At 52.7% G+C, this 19,522-nt stretch overlaps 6 protein-coding genes across 6 annotated transcripts; 1 reads left to right on the forward strand and 5 right to left on the reverse strand.

Annotated features, from left to right (window-relative positions):
• Nucleotides 1–25: 25 nt before the first annotated feature.
• On the reverse strand, nt 26–361 carry J4E79_003629 (uncharacterized protein; the record flags this gene model as incomplete). The annotated part of the gene is made up of 3 exons (XM_049352522.1): nt 26–85; nt 174–191; nt 245–361. 3 exons carry the CDS (start codon nt 359–361, stop codon nt 26–28), a joined length of 195 nt encoding a protein of 64 aa, XP_049212901.1.
• A 917-nt stretch (nt 362–1,278) lies between these two features.
• On the reverse strand, nt 1,279–2,469 carry J4E79_003630 (uncharacterized protein; the record flags this gene model as incomplete). The annotated part of the gene is made up of 3 exons (XM_049352523.1): nt 1,279–1,326; nt 1,379–1,614; nt 1,728–2,469. The coding sequence occupies 3 exons, from the start codon at nt 2,467–2,469 to the stop codon at nt 1,279–1,281; spliced, it is 1,026 nt and encodes a 341-aa protein (XP_049212902.1).
• A 377-nt stretch (nt 2,470–2,846) lies between these two features.
• J4E79_003631 (uncharacterized protein) lies at nt 2,847–4,901 on the reverse strand (the record flags this gene model as incomplete). The annotated part of the gene is made up of 5 exons (XM_049352524.1): nt 2,847–3,110; nt 3,158–4,508; nt 4,556–4,669; nt 4,726–4,735; nt 4,862–4,901. The coding sequence occupies 5 exons, from the start codon at nt 4,899–4,901 to the stop codon at nt 2,847–2,849; spliced, it is 1,779 nt and encodes a 592-aa protein (XP_049212903.1).
• Nucleotides 4,902–5,348: 447 nt separating this feature from the next.
• On the forward strand, nt 5,349–8,520 carry J4E79_003632 (uncharacterized protein; the record flags this gene model as incomplete). Its single annotated transcript, XM_049352525.1, has 5 exons — nt 5,349–5,389; nt 5,454–5,732; nt 6,999–7,039; nt 7,134–7,297; nt 7,345–8,520. The coding sequence occupies 5 exons, from the start codon at nt 5,349–5,351 to the stop codon at nt 8,518–8,520; spliced, it is 1,701 nt and encodes a 566-aa protein (XP_049212904.1).
• Nucleotides 8,521–12,284: 3,764 nt separating this feature from the next.
• On the reverse strand, nt 12,285–13,679 carry J4E79_003633 (uncharacterized protein; the record flags this gene model as incomplete). The annotated part of the gene is made up of 2 exons (XM_049352526.1): nt 12,285–12,572; nt 12,636–13,679. 2 exons carry the CDS (start codon nt 13,677–13,679, stop codon nt 12,285–12,287), a joined length of 1,332 nt encoding a protein of 443 aa, XP_049212905.1.
• Nucleotides 13,680–16,897: 3,218 nt separating this feature from the next.
• On the reverse strand, nt 16,898–18,684 carry J4E79_003634 (uncharacterized protein; the record flags this gene model as incomplete). The annotated part of the gene is made up of 4 exons (XM_049352527.1): nt 16,898–18,283; nt 18,333–18,413; nt 18,464–18,533; nt 18,596–18,684. 4 exons carry the CDS (start codon nt 18,682–18,684, stop codon nt 16,898–16,900), a joined length of 1,626 nt encoding a protein of 541 aa, XP_049212906.1.
• Between the last annotated feature and the right edge of the window lie 838 nt (nt 18,685–19,522).

Below are 19,522 nucleotides of genomic sequence, written 5' to 3' on the forward strand. Positions count from 1 at the left end.
CTCCAAGCAGTACGGCAGAACCATCTCAACAATCCGCCTGAGCTAAGACCAGGCCCAAATCTGGGTCAAAAGCGTACTCTATTCCCTGGTGCAGCAGGACCAGCATTCCTACATCACGTTAGCTCACATACTAGCCTCACCAATCGAAGAGCATATATGTAGCAGGTACTTACACCAGACTTGACAGCCACCTGTTCCACATTAGCACAATACTCATATCAAATGTGGCAAGTTGATAACATACCCCACCTGGGCAGTCTGGCTCTTCAAAGAGACAGATCTTCGTGCAAATCTGAGCAGGTACGACGGGAGATGCCGCTGCGAAAGCAGCAAGAACGGCGATGAGGACGAAAGACTTCATTTTGGTGATGATGTTGGAAGCTTGTTGATCTGTACGAGAGATGGAAGGGATGTGTAATTGCTGTAAAGAATGCAGCTGAACACGGGCGTACACGAGGGTAATATATACACCGTAACCCACTCAAACACCCACCAAAAGCTTCACCGGGGAACACGGTCCACGAAGATCCTCAGCCGTCGCCGTCGCATATACGCCGAAAGACAGCTTCACTACTACGGCTTACATGCGAACTCAATCCCACACATACCAAATCTATACATTTGGCGCGAGTACAAACGCCACAATGCTTCTCCCTCCACGTGCTAAGCAAATTGACGGGGCTGATCTACCAAAAACAGCAAATGAGCATGATGACGTTGAGGGAGAAGCGGGTGAAACGGCTGCGATGGCGGTGGTGGTCAAAGCGATAGGCTTTTCCAAGCCATCGAGATGATGTTGGGTGGCAGGAGGAAATGAAGTACAAACAGCCTTGGCGCAATATACTGCTTACCCGGTTTCGGGGACATGGGTTCCCCGCATTTTTTGGTTTGCATGCGTAGGGCTTGCTGGGGTAAAAATAGATGTGTCTGGGTTGGAGGTGTGAAGGAATGAGTGGTTGTTTGTAGAGGAAGTGTCATAGATACGGACGTGGAGAATTTGGGAGAGTATTGCGAAGTCCTCTGCGTTGATTGTTCGTACGGCAGAGATCGGCCCGTCGAGGTTCGCGATGACGCTTTGGTGACAGTTTCGTGTGCTGGCCACTGGAGAGAACTCCGGGCGCGGAGAGGAGATGAGCGTAAGCACCGACTTGGCATTTCGTATTTCGTATCAATCTATCACCCGAGACTGATACTACAATATCATATCAGCGCATTCCCGTCTTCTCATTTTCATGGCACCTCTCTCCGATGCCAAGTGCTACGAGAAACGCCTCTCAGCTAAAAGATGGCAACGGCATTTGGCGGACTCGCAACACCGCCCGGTACCTATGCGACGATCAGCTCATGTCTTACTATCAGCAACTCGGCGAGACATTACCTTCAACGGCACACTACTAACAAAGCAAGTACTCCGGCCCAACTCTTTACTCTTCTCACATAGCCTCTCCAAATCCCACATCTCACCTATCATGACACCCCATCCACCTAAAAGCCATTGATGTACTAAGCCACCGCCCTGCATCTCGTTTTCCCAGGTCTCGCCCGCGTTGATACCACCTGGGGCGCTGTGTGGGCCTACAAGCGGAGACATTTCGAATGACGGCGCGTCGGATGCTGCGGAATCGTTAGAAGGGTACTTTGAGTTGTGGTTGGAGGTGTTTGAGAAGAAGCCAAGGAGACGTTGGATCATGAGAAGATCAGATGAGGTAAGACGAGCGGATGCTTACCAACAGCAACGAACCCGTTCTCCCAAATCCATTGTAGCGTGTTCTTATCCGACTTTACGCCCAAGAACGTCGGTGGCTTGTCTTTTATCGCCCGTCTTTCTTCCTCGCCTAGCTTGGCGTAATCACGCGTGAATCCTGTTCGTAAGAGTAGTAGATCGCCTTCTCGCGTCTTGATACCCGTTTCTTGTAACATGTCTTTTAGTTCATCGGCCGTGATGCTGTTGGCTTCGAGCGCGTACACTTCTTTCTTGCCTTTCTTTTCTAGATACCGCGGGTAATCTAGGATAATACCCCGAGCGGTGATGCCGCCAGAATTGGCGACACGGTTAATGCCGATGACTTCCGAGGACTCAAGATCTTGCTGTGAGCGCCCACCATAGTACTTCTTTGCACTCTGGTAACCGTAGTGGCGGAAGCCGTCCCACTGGCTACTTCCCTGTGTGTTAAAATCCAGATGGTCGTCGTTGACGGTTCTCTTGGCGCCATCTGGATGTTCTTTGTTCTTCATCTTCCAGGAGAAAGATGGGCGGTTAAAGGATGGATGGGATGGTAGGTTAAGATACCAGTCAAGTGAGACCCGGTCACCGGTTTGTATCTCCTGGGCCGCTGCTTTGACGGCTGATGGTGTAATCATGTTTAGAGCACCGAGCTCGTCGTTTGGGCCGTACAGACCCCATGCGTTTCCGGGTGGACCATTTTTGTCGAGTGGGAGATCCTGGAATGGAGGACGCGATGGTGCCATGGCAGTGTCAAGTATATATGGAACGGTCCAGAAAGTGACAACTTCGAGGGCTTGCTGATGAGTTCACTCTAGAGAAACCACGATGTAGAAATACTTGTCGGTCTTTTGAACACCATCTGGATACACTGCTGAAGCTATGTGACGTATGGTGGGGTAAAGGGCGGGGTAACTTCCGCTCGGTAACTGACGAGGTGGAAGTGACGACCGCGACTCGGACAACGGAAAGAGCATTCTTGCCAATACGTTGAAGCGCGAGCTTGATTGCTGTCTTTAGTCAGGAGTTCACTCTCCTCGATTCACCTCGTTAGACGAAAACTCGTGTAGGCGCTGCGTACGTGCTTTGGTATTGCAATACCTACTGTGCTGCAGCAATTGATTCAGAAGTCGGGTCCCATCCCTACGCCACTTCCTCTTGAGCCTGTGTTCTTCAAATGCGCGCCACTGCCTTTGAATAGGCTTTGCCAAATGAAGGCTTCACTTAACAATAGTTCAATGTCCTTTTCGGTCCACTGACGCGTTGGCAATGATTGCAGAAACATCATGACCTCTTGAAAGTCCATCTTTCGTAGCTGATCGGACCACTTTACAAGGAACGCAGCGCATACGTAGAGGTGGAATGACGAAAACCCATCCTCTTCGGCCTAGACAATGTTAGTGATGCACTTAAGAGTAAGGCTACGTAGCTTACCAGGTATGTATCCCACATCCGTATCGTATTCTTTACAGATATCTCGCGCATCAGAAGACAGTTCATCCATCGGAAGCTGAACTGTATAAACTCTACACCCTCATTTTGGAGATGCTTCGCCAGTTGATCATCGATGCGCGTTGTGAGATCTCTAAGACTAGCCACTTGTCTTTGGATCCCTGGTTGATGCGCAATGTAGTTGTCTTGAATCCCATCAAGGAGTTTGGTAAGGCACCAAAAGGAGTCCGCCTCGACGGCGTCCAAAACTTGCTTTGGTAACTGTCCAGGATCCATGCCAAATTCAATATCCGGATCTGAAATATAGGCGCCCAAGAAGACCTGCCAAAATGGGGTCACCAAGTCATTGATGCCCTGGACATATCCTGACGCAGGGTGCCGTATCGCCCACACGTATAGTATTCGTTCGAGAGACCGTTGCGTCGCTTCGTAGCTGTAGAGCTCGAGATGGGGGTTCGTCCGAGGCACGTCAATGCTGATCTGATGCCATATAGCTTCGTCCAAGCCACGTCCTCGTCCACGGTTTGTTGAAGGATAGCCAGCGCCACCTGCCATTCCAGATGCTACGGCGCTAGCACTACCAGATGTACCTCGTTCAAAGGCCTGTCGCACTCCCTCCAGATATTCTTTCCGTTTGCGCTCGAGTGTCGCGACCCTCCGCTCGCTGCTAGTTGGCAGGTAGCCCAACAAGATTTGCCATGTCATTGCGCGTACTTCAGACGGGACTCCTGACCAGGCTGAGTCGCGAAGGTCTGATAGCGATATGGTGCTCGCCTGCAGTATCCTCTTGAACTTGTTGATCCTTGTTGTGCGCGCGGAGTGCTCTTCGACCTGCTTCGCTGAGGCGTTAGGGGGTAGACTAGGATGCGAAATGAGATGCAGAGAGTTTGCGGGATCTCGAAGAATTTCCTGGTACTGCGGCCGTAAGATCTTCCCTTCAATCTTCTTTGCGGTCGGGTAGTTGGGTATGCCTCGCTCCTCTGCAATATCACCACTGTCTATACCACGCCACGCCGTTGAGCCCAGACTTTCCCTGCTGACGTGCCCGGCGGTTTCCTTCGTCTTGGATGGCTGTTTCCGCCGGCCCTTCCTCCGCATGTTTGCGATGCTCGGGAGCCCAAACTCGTCTTCGTCATCCTCAAACATGTTGTCGGCATCGTCTTCGTCCCCCTCGTTCCAGTCTTGATGTGTGTCATTGAGGAAGTAGCTGTAAGTGGCTCGCGCAGGACGGGGCGATATGGTCTTGCTAGACCGGCTCGGTGCAGCGCTTGACTCGCGACTGTGGGTTGCCGATGGCGGGGTTCGAGGTCGTGAGTTGGATCCGGAAACGCTCCTGTGACTATCAGCTACAGGCCATTGATAGCATACAAAGCAACGTACAAAGAGCTGAAGTTGAGTATGTCGGCATGGGAATAGGATGCGCCGATGACCTTCTTGTTCGGCGGCGGCGAGGAAGCGGAATTGGACGCCGTTCGCCAGAAAGGAGAGCCAGAGCTGCGCATGGAATATCAGCAATCAAAACGGGTATGCGACTGCAGTGTGCAACGTACGAGGATCGGTCTGTATGCAGGGAAGCGATATGTTAGCTACCCCGGATACTATGACGCTCTCTGTGACTTGGATGGGCACACACCGACCTGGACCATTTCCTGGTAACTTATTAGCAAACACACAGATTGCGCGTACAACTGAGTGGACAAACCTGCTGCTGTTTCTTGGACGCCATGTTGGGATATGTGAACGCTTGTTCCGTGCCTCGAGGCGGCCCCGCTGCGAACCTGAGCTCCGAATCGCTCGACCCGGAAAGTACGAAGGAGCCTGTGGGTTTGGTGCCGTAATGAAGAACTCTGGATATCCCCAAGATAACAGCCTGTTCTTGAATCACCGCACCATCAATAGTACAGCTATTCTATACAACATGGCTGTACTGGGTATGTCGTAGGGCTCGTGCATGTATCCGTCGCGCCTGCCACGCCAAGCCCGATGCTAGCGCGCCTGCCCATTGCTCTGCTCTCATCTCCTCACTCCGGCGACAGACTCTTCCTTCTATCACCTCCCTTCCTTTTAAATAACCCGACAGTCCCGCCCCACTAATCGCGACTCTACTTTCGCGCGCTTGCTCCTCCCTCGTTTCCGATATACCTTTTAGAAAGCTCTTCTTCAAGACTACACCATGGCCGATGAGAACTACGAGGACGACATCTTCGACGATCTGTCAGTATCTCCAGCGCGACTTAGCTTCGCGCGCGTAATGCGACACTTGCTAACGGTCCACCAGCTACGATGATGAGCCCTCACAGAAGCCCGCGGCTGCCGCACCCGCACCAGCCCCCAAGACCGAACCTGAGCCTACTCCAGCCGAGCCCGTAAGCGCGCCTCCTCAGGATACTGCACAGAACAACGGTCAAGATAGCGCGCCCGCATGGCCAGCCCAAGGCGCGGCAGACGGCGACTCGCACATGGACCAATCCGGTTACAACGCTGGCGGCGAGCAGTCGTACGACAATGCGCCCATGGACGATGACAACTATGGGCCAATCAACGTGAAAGAAGATGGGTAAGTCGTGCAATGTCTAACATGATTTCAATCTACCAGAGGCGCATCACAAGGTAAAAGAGCACATATTCCCCGTGTAAGGGCATCCGCCGAGGACATATTGTTACCAGGACCAAAGTCATCAACGACCGCATAAGACATTCTGCTCGAGCATCAGACACCATGAGCGATACCAGCTCTCGTATGACACTTTGCATGTACAATCAAGGAACAAGCTTTGGACACGGTGTGTGTCTTACCTTCAAAAGCACCTGGGGTCATGATTGGCGCAGAGTCTGGGATGAAGGTCGAGGAGCTAGACACCTTGCGAAAGATTGTGGTCCATATCGCCCATTGGCGAGGCGTTCGATGCATGGCGGAATGGGCCACCAGTGTTGGTTGTTAGAAGAAGCTGGAAGACACAAGTCAACCGCTCAGCGATACTCAGAGCAACCATCAACGCGCCTCACGCAGGGACTATCGCGGCTTGCCCGAACTTTGGCAGCGCCTCATGTCGATATATACCTAGGTACTTGATAGCGCGTACCAGCAACGCAAGCAGAGGATAGCTACCGAGTCGTGAGATAGTCTGAGACTTCCACACTCGAATTCATAGCAGAACACAGACGTTTCATCCGAATCAAACTGTGCCTTTGCAAGGGCTATTTTTGCACCTCGAAACTTGGACATGAGTACGTGGAGTGCGTTCTTGGTCGATATGATTGGTGTACGCCACGAAGTCGACACGTCCAGGGTCGGATGCGGCGCAGGAGTTGGTGTCGCTTAGCCATTCGTCAGCGGCTGCGCTCTTCCTCGCGAGCGGCAAGGGAACCTCACGATACCAACATACATGTTCCTGTCGGTCATCAATCAACCACGACAAGCCATGGAACACGAACTTTTCGACACTGCAACTTGCGAAATCACTTTCGATAGCCCCGCTGGCGAACAACAATCAGCGGTGCAGTGCGATCAACTCGACAAAGACTGCGACGCCAGCCTACACCAATCACTCATCTACTGAGATTGTGTCCTGCTATATCTCGCCAAGAATGACGACTGGAGATACGGTGGACTGTATGCGAGGATGCTGTACTTGCGACTTTCTGCATCTTTAGTCTTACCAATATGGTTTCGACGGCATCATGACGACGGCCAACGCCAGCCTTCACGTCAAAGGCCACCCAACTATATACCTACGGATGCTCTATGATGCGCCTCATCAATCTCGCCTGCTCTTCCTGGAGTTGATGATATGGAGCAACATCTTGCTAACTTCTACCATAGTAAAATGTTCATTGGCGGTCTGAACTGGGAGACAACAGAAGGTACGTGATGACACATTAGTAGAGCAAGGCATACCCCAGTCTTACTACACAACTATACGCTCAAACGTAGGGACTTACTAAATACCCACAACAGATTCACTCAAGGGTTACTTCTCACAATTTGGCGAAGTCAGCGAATGCACCGTAATGCGCGATGCTGCTACCGGACGCTCGAGAGGATTCGGCTTCCTTACATTCAAGGACCCCAAGTGTGTGAACATCGTCATGGTCAAGGAGCATTACCTCGATGGTAAAATCGTATGTCTACTCCTATCGACGGCGAGCTGCCAGCTGATACCATGCAGATTGACCCCAAGCGTGCTATCCCACGAGAGGAGCAGGAACGCACCAGCAAGATTTTCGTCGGTGGTGTGAGCCAAGAAGCAACCGAGGAAGACTTCACCAACTTCTTCAAGCAATTCGGTCGCGTTGTCGATGCCACACTCATGATGGACAAGGAGACCGGTCGACCCCGTGGTTTCGGTTTCGTTACCTTCGACGGCGACGCAGCCGTAGATGCCACCCTACGCGGACCTCTCCAGATTCTCGGCAAGCAGATTGAGGTCAAGCGCGCTCAGCCCCGTGGCAACATGCGCGACGACGATGGCGGCGATGGCAACAAGAAGTTCGGTCGCAACAACAAGTTCAACAAGTTCAACGACGGCGGTAACGGTAACCAAGGTGGCGGCAACAACTACGACAACGGCGGCGGAAACATGCAAGGTCAAGGCGGCAACAGCGCCATGTCTCCTGCCATGATGGCTCAGTACTGGCAGCGAATGCAACAATATTTCCAGTCCATGCAGCAAACTCTCGCTCAGCAGCAAGCCGGTGGTGGTATGCCCGGCAACCCCATGGCTGCCATGGGCGGCATGAACCCGATGCAAATGCAGCAGATGCAACAGCAGATGATGAACCAAGGTATGAACCGCGGCAACGGCTCCCCGAACCCTCAAATGATGGGTGGCCCAGGTGGTATGAACCCGATGCAGATGCAGCAAATGCAGCAGATGCAAATGGCACAGATGCAAGGTGGAGGAGGCCCAGGTGGTCAAGGTGGTCCGGGTATGATGAACCCTCAAGGTGGCCAGAGTGCCGGTGCACGCCCAGCTTACACCGCTCAAGATCAACTCGCTTTCGAACAGCAGAAATACGAACAACAACAGGCTCGCCGCCAGCAGCAACTCTCCGGCCCCGCCGGCTTCGGTAACCCCCAGGGCGGCCCTCAGAGCTGGGACGGCATGTACGAGGACGCGCCTCAGCCGAACATTCCTTCCGGTCCCGGTGGTGGCCGCGGCGGCTTTAGGAACAACCGCTCTCGCCAGGGCTCTAGCCAGCCCCCTGCTGGTGGTGGTCAGGCTCCCATCAACGCTCCCACTGGCCCCAAGAACGCGGGTGTTAGGGGTGCAAACTACCGTGGTGGAGGTCACCGCGGTGGCGGTGGCTTCAGGCACCAGCCCTACGGCGGCCGTGGCGGTTAGACGTGGGTTCAAGAAGATTCAAGAGATGACGCCCGAGAGATGTGTCGAAGTCAAAACGGAGATGTGTTTACTCTTTTGGGTGGAGTCGGGTTTGTACATGGTGGAATAATTTCAGTTCGTGATATGCATGGCCGAGATCTTGATTTTGCACTTCCTTTTCTTCCTCTTTGGGATGGGATGGGAGGGTAATGACATGGTATTGGGGTTTGCTGCATGAACAGGCTGGAGGTGGTCTTCTTCTTTCTGTATACTAGCATTTTCAAAAACAAAAAAGTCCATTTCGGCGTTTCTGGTCTTCACATCTTCTCGATTCATGAATGCGATTGAATTCTGATGACTGCGTGCACACCCCTTTCGCAAGTGCAGTCTGGTCCGCACATGGAAACGATTTGTACCTAGGTAGTAGGTTCAGGGAAAAATAATCATCGACCAGACTTGGTAGAGTTCTGGAGAAACGAGGAATAGCATGGACTGACTTCTCCGGCCGAGCTCATACACCTGTTCTGCTCAGGCTTTTAGTAAATTCAATTATTAGATTGAGGAAAAGAAGGCAGCTGACTGCAGGAATATTTATATATCGAGGCAGCTACCAAGAAGGACGTTTGACATGAGTACCTTCAGGCTAAGACATTGACAGCACTATCCGCAGTTAACGACAACAAGCATAGTCTTGCGTTTCTGTACTTTCTTTGGATGCATTCACACTGGTTTATTCGTGACCAGAAGATTTTGGTCATGATCTCATCAATGTTAGCAGGACGTACTATCTTGTAATCGGATTTTGACTGTTCTTCCATGACAAGAAATTCTTGTAGGTTGAAGAAGAGGTGCACAACATCGAACATGGCTTCCATGGGATGATACTTCGAATGATTGCAACCGCAGATGACATATTTTGTCGATGGGTTTGTTTTTACAACCACCTCGAGCCATTGACTCTTCTCGGTATCTCAAAACGTGATGGATCAATTTACTCACTCACTCTCTGTGAGCAAGCTCTCCCAGGAAGAGAGATTGATATGGTCATTCCGAAAAGATAGGGCTATGGAAACCCGGATGCGAGGTTTTTGGTAGCACAGGGGGGATAGATATACATCAAAGCAGCTTTTGGGGAGGAGCAGTACATCGGACCTACGAAGTAGCTTTAGAAAGCAGGAAAGCAACATGGCACATCGTCGTCAACTTTTCGACAGAACATGAACACGTCTTCGTCTAGTTTTTGTAGAGAGATCCTCAAGGTCAGGTTTGTAAGTGAAGAAAGACGGTAGTAACAGATGTTTATATATCCATGCGCTTACTGAGACGCCTGCTAATCGCGGGTAGAGTCAGGCTAAGACATGTATGCTACGATCCGCAGGCCAGGCACAAGGACATACATTCTCCTTGTCTTTTTTTTCCGGCGAACGGATACGTAGCGGTTTACTCATTATCGATGGACGCACAAAACACGAAGCGAGACATGAACACTGTGCGTCATTCTTCTGGAGGAATATACACTCCGAGGTTGAGTGTTTCGGGCAGGCGGTAGATAGTTTTGGAAGCTGGAAAAGAGGCGCACAACACCCAACATAATTTAGATTTATGTCTTTTTGAAGGAGTTCAAATGCCGACCAGCTCATTTCGTCGTTGATTTTTTGTTTTGGAATTGACAATATGAAGGCGCGAGTAAAGAAGAGAAGGTTGAGGAGTAGAGGAGAGGTATTTATACCTGGCTAGAATACTATAGCCTTCACTCCAAGGAACAGGGCAACATGCAACATAGTACATGATCAAAACCTTTTCTGGTCGTTCCAGGAAAACACAACAAGAACAAACATGAGCCTTGTTCTCTTTGTTTTTGGAAGTTATCTTAAGGTTCATACGAACCGAGATGTCGAAGTGTAATCTGCAAAGAAGGACTTTGATAGGTCTCGCGGGAGAGACTTCGGCGAAAGGGACGAACACATGCAAAACGTATCGAATGTTTTTTGGAACCAGACTACCCGCAGACATGCGTGTTTGGTGTGGAGTTTTGGATATTGGAGTATCGGGAGATACCTAGGTAGTTAAAGAAGGGAAGCATGATCTGACAGATCATATCGTTTATATGTGTGTAGCCTACGAGCGTTTGCATAGCTCATAGATGGTTTTCGATGCATAGTTTCGGTCACCATTGCATGCTTCTCAAAAGAAAAATGGCCTGGTACATGTGTTTGCGAAGAAACGCGAACCACGCACCCAGCATCGCAATGATATCTTGCGCTTTCCAGTACAAGTGAGCTTCCCATCTTATGCAAGGCACATGAGCTCGTTTTTGCTCGTTTTAGAATGAGAAGGGAGACAGGAAAGCGGCAGGAGGAGACATGGCACAGTCATTCGTGGGTTTCGGAGCCGACGACAGCGCCACCCATTTGCGGAATGCTTTCTCATTTTGGTCTAAATGGTACGAGCGCGTGGTTTCAGGAGTGAAGGAGCTGACGAACTGGAAGCTTTTATACGTAGTCGCACAGTCGCAGTGGGTGCTAACGAGTGTGTCACGGCCACAAAAAAATCATAAGATGGACTTCGGGTTTTTTGTAGGTTCGCGCAGCTCATTGCGGGAATTCCAGTGTCTTTTGGGGCATATGTATGTGCCATCGCATCCGCAGTCTCGGTTCTTAGGGAAGCTCATCGCATTCACCAACTTGGCTTTTGGATGAGAAGCAAGACAAAAAAGCGGCAGGAAGAGACATGCATGAAAGAAACTTTGTTTTGGAGGCGGAAGACAGACCCGATCATGGAGATTTCTGTTGTGTTTTTGATGGGAAATTCGAGTCAATTATTGTGAGGAGAAGCAGAGAAGATGAGGTTGAGGCCCTCTTTATAGGTAAAGGAGGAGAGATCCCTGGACACACTAGCGCATGCGTCCAACACCACGCACATGAGCAAGGCAGGTTGCTGATCTTGGGATTTCAAAAGGCTCATCGGATAGTCATCATGTCCTCCCAGAACTTCCCGGACTTTGAAAGACTCGCTGCAAAAGGTCTGGGGCAACACATGACACTGGTAATAGTAGTTTTGCAACGACGAACGGTCTTTCGGAACAGCGAAAGACATTAGTGACACGTAGATAGTTTTTGAATATCCACTCAGAGACGGAAACAGAGCATGTCGGCGAAGAACGTGGTTTTTGTTTTTTGTCGATAGAAATCCGAAGTGACCATGTAGAAGAGAAGGTGTAGGAAGAGGTTTTTATATGCAGATACCTGGGAACTAGCGAGGGTCCTTCTCAAAGTTGAATTGCATGTTGTGATGGAGATTTCTTCGTCTCAAATCTGACTTGGTACAGAGCGAGCTTCTCTGCGTTCGACTTCAAAAGAGATAGTCAGAGAGATGGAACAATTTATGATGTAGTGTTTCATTACATTACGACATAGTCGTCATTAGTCTAACGTCCAAAAGAGCCTGAGCCCATATCTAAACTCCACCCATGCGATGCGATGCTGATATCATACAACAACTAACCCAACCCAACGCTATGCAATTCAATATCCAAACAATAGCCGAAGCCAGTTCCAAAAACCTATATACTCCCTCCTACTCCCCTTGGAGCCTTTGTTCTGGTAGCTCAACTTCCAAGTTGCAGCTGGCCAAGGTGCAGCCCATAACTTGATCGAGACTTTGAAACCGACATATCCTTTCGTAAAACATTTCCTGACACATGCAATCATCGCGACGATGCCAACGCCTACGGTGTAGAACGCTGGACCGAAGACCATCGTATCCCATAAGTTGGTCCAGCCCGCCTAGAGGCCGACGCATCCGGGGATGTGGATGAGGACGATGGCCCATGGAAGTATGGAGGAGACCATTAGCTTCCATGACGCACCTTGTGCAGGCGCAGCAGGGACGGCGTCCTTGGCAGCATTGTTCTCCAGCCCGTTGGCAGTCGGCGCTGGGGTTGTGGCAGGGTATATCGTACGGATAGTGGTGAAGCCGCGATCGTCGTATCCGGTGACTGTCTTAGGCCCATTGTCGGATGAACCCGTAGGCAAAGCTTGCGGCGATGAGGTATAGGAACCTTGAGGGAACATCTACAGGTGATTGTTAGCATTTCGTCACTAAAGTAGACAGGGGCTCGAAAAAGGCTTACTGACAGTGGCTGAGCTGGGTGGAACAACCTTTCCGGAATCCGAAACGGTCCACCCGCTCGGGAGCCCGGGGTAGTTCGCAAACGTAGGCTGCGCAGTGGGAGTCGCCGACGGGTCGGGGATCCAGGGGTAGACGCTGGGACGTGTGTAGTCGGAGGTCTGGTGAGGAGTGAAGGGCAGAGGCTGTCCGGTGGCAGTCGCAGTGATGGCGGGTGCGTCTGCGATGGGAGCGTTACCGCCAGAAAAGACGGTACCTCCAACAGACTTGATAGATCCCGAGGTGCCAGATTGATCGCCATAGACGTATTGGGTACCGGTGGAGTAGTCCTGAACCATGAGAGACTTGACCTTCATGCTGAAGGGGCCTTGAGAGTAGTCGGTAGGTCCACGGGCCCAAGAGATGGTACCTGCAGGGTTGGCGGAGTCACCACCGCTCCATGCACCGAACTTGATCTGCATGGGGGTCTGGGGGTACTGGTTGTTGGCGTTGGCAGGCTCGAGAGTGCGGACAGTCACGTCATTAATCTGCCATACGATCTGTTCTGGGGTCCATTCGATGGTGTACTTCTTGAAGCCTGACTGGCTGCCCGGGTCGTCGTGGAAAGCACCACGGTTGTAGTCTGTGGTTTGTCCCTTGCCGAAGTAGTTGCTCTGAACCTCATCGGGGTCTGCTCCGAGCCACTCCCAGTCGATTTCGTCCAGAGTGTCGGATTGCAGTACGAAACTGCTGACGATACCCGCACCTGGTGCGGCTTGAACCTCAATATCCACCTTTCCGAACATGATGTACCACAGCGAAGTAAGCTGAGGAGCATCGCCGGACTGTCTTATGGTGAAAGACACACCATCGTCGCCGTATGTGGGGTTGCCTTGGGGTGTGAAACTCTCAGATTCAGATGAGAAATCGATGTTGACAGTCCTTCCAAGCGCCGAATCCGGGGGGCAGTCGCTTCGTAGTGTGGGGTTGCAGTTGGACCATGTCTGAGCGGCGGCAGGGGCAATGAGGGCGACCGAGGCCAGAGCAGTGAGTGCTCGCATGGTGGTGCGCATCTTGAGTGCGATGTGACGGCGGAGATGGCAGGTAGCGAGCGTTGCCGACGGGATGCGCCGGTGGTTGTGTAACAGCGACGGGATGCGATGTGATGTCCAAGATGTGCTGTGATATCAAACGAGTACTAGCGAGTAACACGTGTGAGTGAAGAGACAAGTTTGGTTGGGTACCCGCTCAGCACTTGAGAGGCAGTGGTAGAGGTGTGTAATGGTGACAGACACAGCTGCCGGCCAGCATATGTAGTGTACCAGCCATCTCTGAGCAATGACCTACATGATGAGGTGTCGCGCGGGCTAGCAGAGCGGGCCAGGGCTTGTCGCGATACAGGATTCGGTGGAATTGGGCGAGGTTGGCTGAGCGACGCCGGGAGGCTGGTAGACGATGTTTCCCAGCCACACCAAGACCCCTGCCTCAGCCGAGCGCAGCTGCCAACACCGCGCCCAGGCAGGGATGCATCTCGAATATGACGCAATCGAATTTCTTCTCCTCAACAAAGTCCGTGGTAGTTTACACTGTGAACAGGTATTGCGCACAGTGCAAAACACGGTGTAGGCGACATGGCGGTATCCCAGACCTCAACTCGGGTGTGGCGTCGAAAAGTGGCGCAACGCATCCAGCATCCAGACCCCGCAACACCAGATCCTGCACCTATCTTTAGACACAACGCGCACTCCGCATACGATCCGCTTCTAGTCTCCAATAGCACCTGCAGCGGCACAAGACCCTGCATACGATCCTTCCGAGAACACCGTGGAAGACTTTGTCCCTTTTCAGGCGAATCTGAGTCACACGTCCATCAAGAATTTATCGACGTTACGAGGTCTCACCACCTCACGAAGTAACCCAAGTGACAATGTCTCTCACCAACGCCACGCCGCTCGAGGTCGCCCAGGCGGCCAGACTCGGATCCCGGAAACTTGCTGTCTTGTCTACCGAGGAGCGGAATGCCGCACTGACTGCTATCCATGCGGCACTAGCAACTGGAAAAGAGGAGGTTCTAGCGGCCAATGCGCGGGATCTGGAAGCTGCGAACAAGGCCGCAGCAGGAGGCACGCTAAGTGCAAGTTTGGTCAAGAGACTGGATCTGGGGAAGCCGGGGAAGTATGAGGATATGCTGCAGGGGATACTGGACGTGAAGGAGTTGGAGGATCCTATCAACAAGACCACCGCGAAGACCCTACTGGATGATGACTTGGTCCTCTCAAGGATAACATGTCCTATTGGCGTTCTTCTCATCATCTTCGAAGCTAGACCTGAAGTCATCGCGAACATATCCGCGCTCGCCATCAAGTCTGGAAACGCAGCTATCCTCAAAGGTGGCCGAGAGTCCAGCAACAGCTTCGCGGCCATTGCATCCATCATTTCCAAGGCTCTTACGTCAACAGCGGTCCCATCAGACTGCCTGCAACTAGTCCAGACACACGATGTCATCGCCGACTTGCTGAAGCAGGATACATATATCGATCTCTGCATTCCTCGCGGCGGGAACAAGCTGGTCCGCTATGTGAAGGACACGACCACCATCCCCGTCCTCGGCCACGCAGATGGAATATGTTCAACCTACCTCTGCGCGGACTACCCCGCCGAAAAGGCCACTAAGATAGTCTTGGACGCAAAGACAAGCTATCCAGCTGGCTGCAACGCGCTCGAGCAACTCATTGTTGAAGAAGCAGCCTTGAGCAACACTCTTCCCACCGTTGCAGAAGCACTCTTACAAAAGGGCGTATCACTCCGCTGTGACCATACCTCGCTCCTCGCCCTCAGAGGCAAACTAGACCCGCACTCCGCTACGCTTCTCCAAGAAGCCGGACCAGAAGACTACGACACCGAGTTCCTAGACTACATACTTGCCATCAAGACAGTCACCAACGTTGACGAAGCCATCAACCACATCAACGCTCACGGTTCCCACCACACCGATGCCATACTCACTACCTCGGAAATCACAGCAAAGATCTTCCTCGCAGCCGTCGACTCATCCTCCGTTTACTGGAACACCAGCACGCGCATGGCGGATGGCCAGCGATATGGTTTCGGTACCGAAGTCGGCATCTCAACGAACAAGATCCATTCTAGAGGACCAGTTGGACTAGAGGGCTTGACGATTTACAAATGGATCATTGTAGGTGATGCGCAGGTCAGTGCAGATTACGGCGCTGGAGGCAAGCAGTGGAAACATCAGCGCCTGCCAGTTGGTGATGAAGAGAGTGTAGCGCGGAATGACGAAGAGAGAGAGGTATTGAGGAAGTTCAGGGCAAGCAAGGCTTGATCGAGTCGGACTGAGCATGCAGGTGTGTCGACAGAAGAAAAACACGTGATCAATACAACACCCAATATACGCAACGTATGTGCACGTTACAACCCCACCAAATACACCGACTTGCAACCCGCAGACACACATCACCAAGAATGCCACGTTACAAACACCTTCCCCATGCACCTACCTCCTCGCTCCACCTACCCCATACCCACCGCTGTACTCTCTACCTACCTGCCCGCGGTCGAAAAAAACTCTGCACACCCCGTCACGCATTCCTATCTATCCCCTCCATTTACCACTTGATCCCGGATCGTCTCCGTAGTACAACCGTAGTCATCGAATGTTGTACGCGTCTTCTTCCAAGCATTGCATGTACTGTACTCCACCGCAGCCGCTGTGGTGTAACGAGGGCAGATTACTTTCGGTTGGCATGCCGTACCTAATCGGCCCGTTGTACACTTGGGGTGGGGGTCGTTACCCACTTTCACGCTTGTTGGTGTGTACGAATGTAATTGCTGCCGACTCGCGCAACCTTGGTGCGCGGGAAAATGAGATGACGATGTGACGGTGTAAATGTCCGTGGTTTGATTAGGGCTAGTCATGTAGAGTGAGGTGGGTTGTTGTTGGGATCGATCGATCGGAATGCGAATGCGCATGTTTGGTGGTATCGAAGGGTATTGTCTCGTGGAAATGTAGGTGATGCGCCAGGAAAGCGTTCAGAGAAGCGATGACAAAAGTTAATGCACGAAGTGGAAAGACAACATGTGTTGGAGTGCAAGTCTAAATGTATAATTTTTGCTCAACACCTTCTCAAGATGCAAACTGTATGCAACTATCTACCTAGAGTCTCCGCACAAATGCGCCGACTCCATGTCTTCCCATCCCTTCTCATAACAAACGTGGTATCCCATAAACATTCCCGAAACTACACATATCGAACATTTCATGTGTCTGCGCTTACTCAACACCCTTGTTCCTCAGAGCCAAGGGGCTCTGGCTGAAGATCTGGGCACCGTCCTTGAGACGACGCTCCTCGTTCTTGCGGCCGTTGACGAAGTCGGGGTGGTTGAGGGTAAGCTCAACAGCACCGTTGACAACGTGGTCGACGGCCTCTACACCCAACATGAACGAGTGGTCCTGATTGCCGACCTCGTAGCGCCATGAGCCGAAGCGGCCACGAGACAGGATGTCCTTGGCCTGGAGGGCAGGGAGAAGCTTGGTGAGAACGCCCTCACGCTCGAGGGATGGGGTGGGGTATCCGTGGTCGAAGCGGCGGTGGTAGGTGGAGACGATCTCGTCATCCGACTTGATCATCTCGGTGTTGATGAGACCCTGAATGCAGTCCTTGAGCATGTTCTTCTCATCGACGGGCTTCATGCTGGACTCGGAGACCTCCAACATGATGGACCAGTATGGGCCCTCCTTGGGCTCAGTGGAGCTGGGCTTGGAGCCATCTGCCATCTGCTGAGTGGCGAGCTTGACGTCCTTCTGGGGCTGGTTGTATGGCGAGTAGTTGGAGAAGATGGTGGCGCGGTAGAATGGGCAGTCATCCTCGGGGAAGTACAGCCAGCACTTGTCGCCAATGCGCTCTGGTCGCTCGCCGCGGAGACCAACACCAATGACGTGGGTGGTGGAGTAGAAGAGACCTTTGCTCAAGTCGATGAGCTCCTTGTCGCCCATGAACTCGACGAGCTGATCGACAGCCATGGTGTTGACGAGCTTCTTGTAGTTGACAACTGTGCCGTCGTTCAGGTGTACCTTGTGGCCGTCGGCATCAACCTTGTTGACCTTGCCGTGGTCACCGTATCTTGTCTTGGAGTCTGGCAGTGTCTTTGCAACAGCCTTCCAGATACCACCGGTACCGTCTCGCGCGGGGAAGCGGAAGGTGGCGTTGGGGCCCCAGTTTCCTGCGGTCTTGTTGTGAATGATGTTGTTGATGACACCCTTGACGTTGGGGGCGGCGACACGCTCTCCGAGCCATTGGCACTGCATCTTGGTGGTGGGCACAGCCCAGACCTTGAAGTTGTATGGTCGCATGAAGAGGTCAGCGATGCCGACACCCATCTGGCGCATGATCCACTCGTCAAAGTCCTTGGGCTTGGTGTTGGCCACGCGGGCCTCGAGTGCGGCGTCAATCAAGCCGTCGACACACTTGGCCTGGTCGTCCTTGTCCAAGATGGACAGGTTGTTCTGGAATGGGTAGGGGACCCAGTTGCGCTTGCAGCGGACGTACGACACACGCTCGTGGGTGAACCAGTCGTCATCGTTGGGGAGGGCCTCGTCGATGCAGTCGTCGAAGTACTTGTAGTGGGAGAAGATGACATGGCCACCAACGTCGTAGAGCTGGGAGGATGTTAGAGGCGGGCAGTCAATTGGCGGTGGGGGTACTCACGAAGCCCTCTGGAGTGACGTCGGTCGACGCCAGACCACCGGGCGTCTCATTGGAGTCGACAATCATCCATGAGGGGCCATCCTGTTGTTGTTAGCATGTGCCCCGCCACTTGGACTCTGTGGTGAGCATACAATCTGGTGGAGGCGCTTTGCTGCTCCCAGACCGGTCGGGCCAGCACCGATAACGAGCACGTCGACCGAACTATGGCATTGTCAGCTCGTGATCAGAAGGATGCCGTGTGGGTGGGCAGGCGGTGAACATACATTTCTTCCTTGGCGGATCCCATCTTGCCCTGTAGTATTTCCTGGAAACTCGGAACGCGCTTCAAAGTCTGGCGGGCGTAGTTGAGCATGTACTCTGCGGGCGAGCAGCACTTGTAGTTATAGAGAGGGTGTGGAGCAGAGGCCAGACGTTTGGGGCGTGGTGAGGAATATAGCTGGCGATAAACTAAGGACGCCAAGGCGATGCTGCGTTAAGTGGGTCCAGGGTAACAGAGGGCCAGCCGCCGAAGGAGTCGGCTGGGGAGAGCTTGGGGGCTTCAGACGGCCGCGCTGCAACGGCGAGAAAAGGGGCAGGCCGCCATGGGGACCGGCGATCGGGGTCGACACAGCTGCTCGTGGGCGCCTTGATTGGTGCCGGCCGTCTGCTTCACCACTCGAGCGTGCAACATGTTCATCGCCCGTGGCCTCGAGTTGCGTGTGTCACCATGGCCTCTGCACGTTCCCGCGGGTGGAGCCTCAATCTGGCGGGCTGCAGCACATGGTGAAGCTTGACCGACTCTATCTCTGGGGGACTACAGCCTCAGATCAACGACGCATCGACTTGGTGTCGTGCTAGTGCCACGGTGCAACGACGCCTGTGTGCGAAGTACTCTGCATACCCCTAACGGTGCGCCTCACCCTGCGCTCCAGCGACGCGGCACAGCTCCTGCAATGTAAACCGCTGCGCGTGGCAGCAGCGAGAGTGCGCGATGTGCATGAAGCTGTCACTTTTCTACATATATGTGGGACCGGTGTCTTCGGCGCCTCTCTGCAGGGTGCCAGTACGCGTACACACCTTCACAAGCAAGTGCAAGAGGCGGCTCAAAATTTCGGCGCCATTGATGGGAGTCCTCGCCGCTGTGGTCGATTGCGCGTCCACTCAGGGCTCCACGGGCGATCAGTTTCACCTCATCGAGCACTTGCAAAATC

This window comes from Alternaria viburni, assembly GCF_023758015.1.
Source record: "Alternaria viburni strain BMP 2772 chromosome Unknown scaffold_6, whole genome shotgun sequence".
In the NCBI taxonomy this organism is placed as follows: Eukaryota; Fungi; Ascomycota; class Dothideomycetes; order Pleosporales; family Pleosporaceae; genus Alternaria; species Alternaria viburni.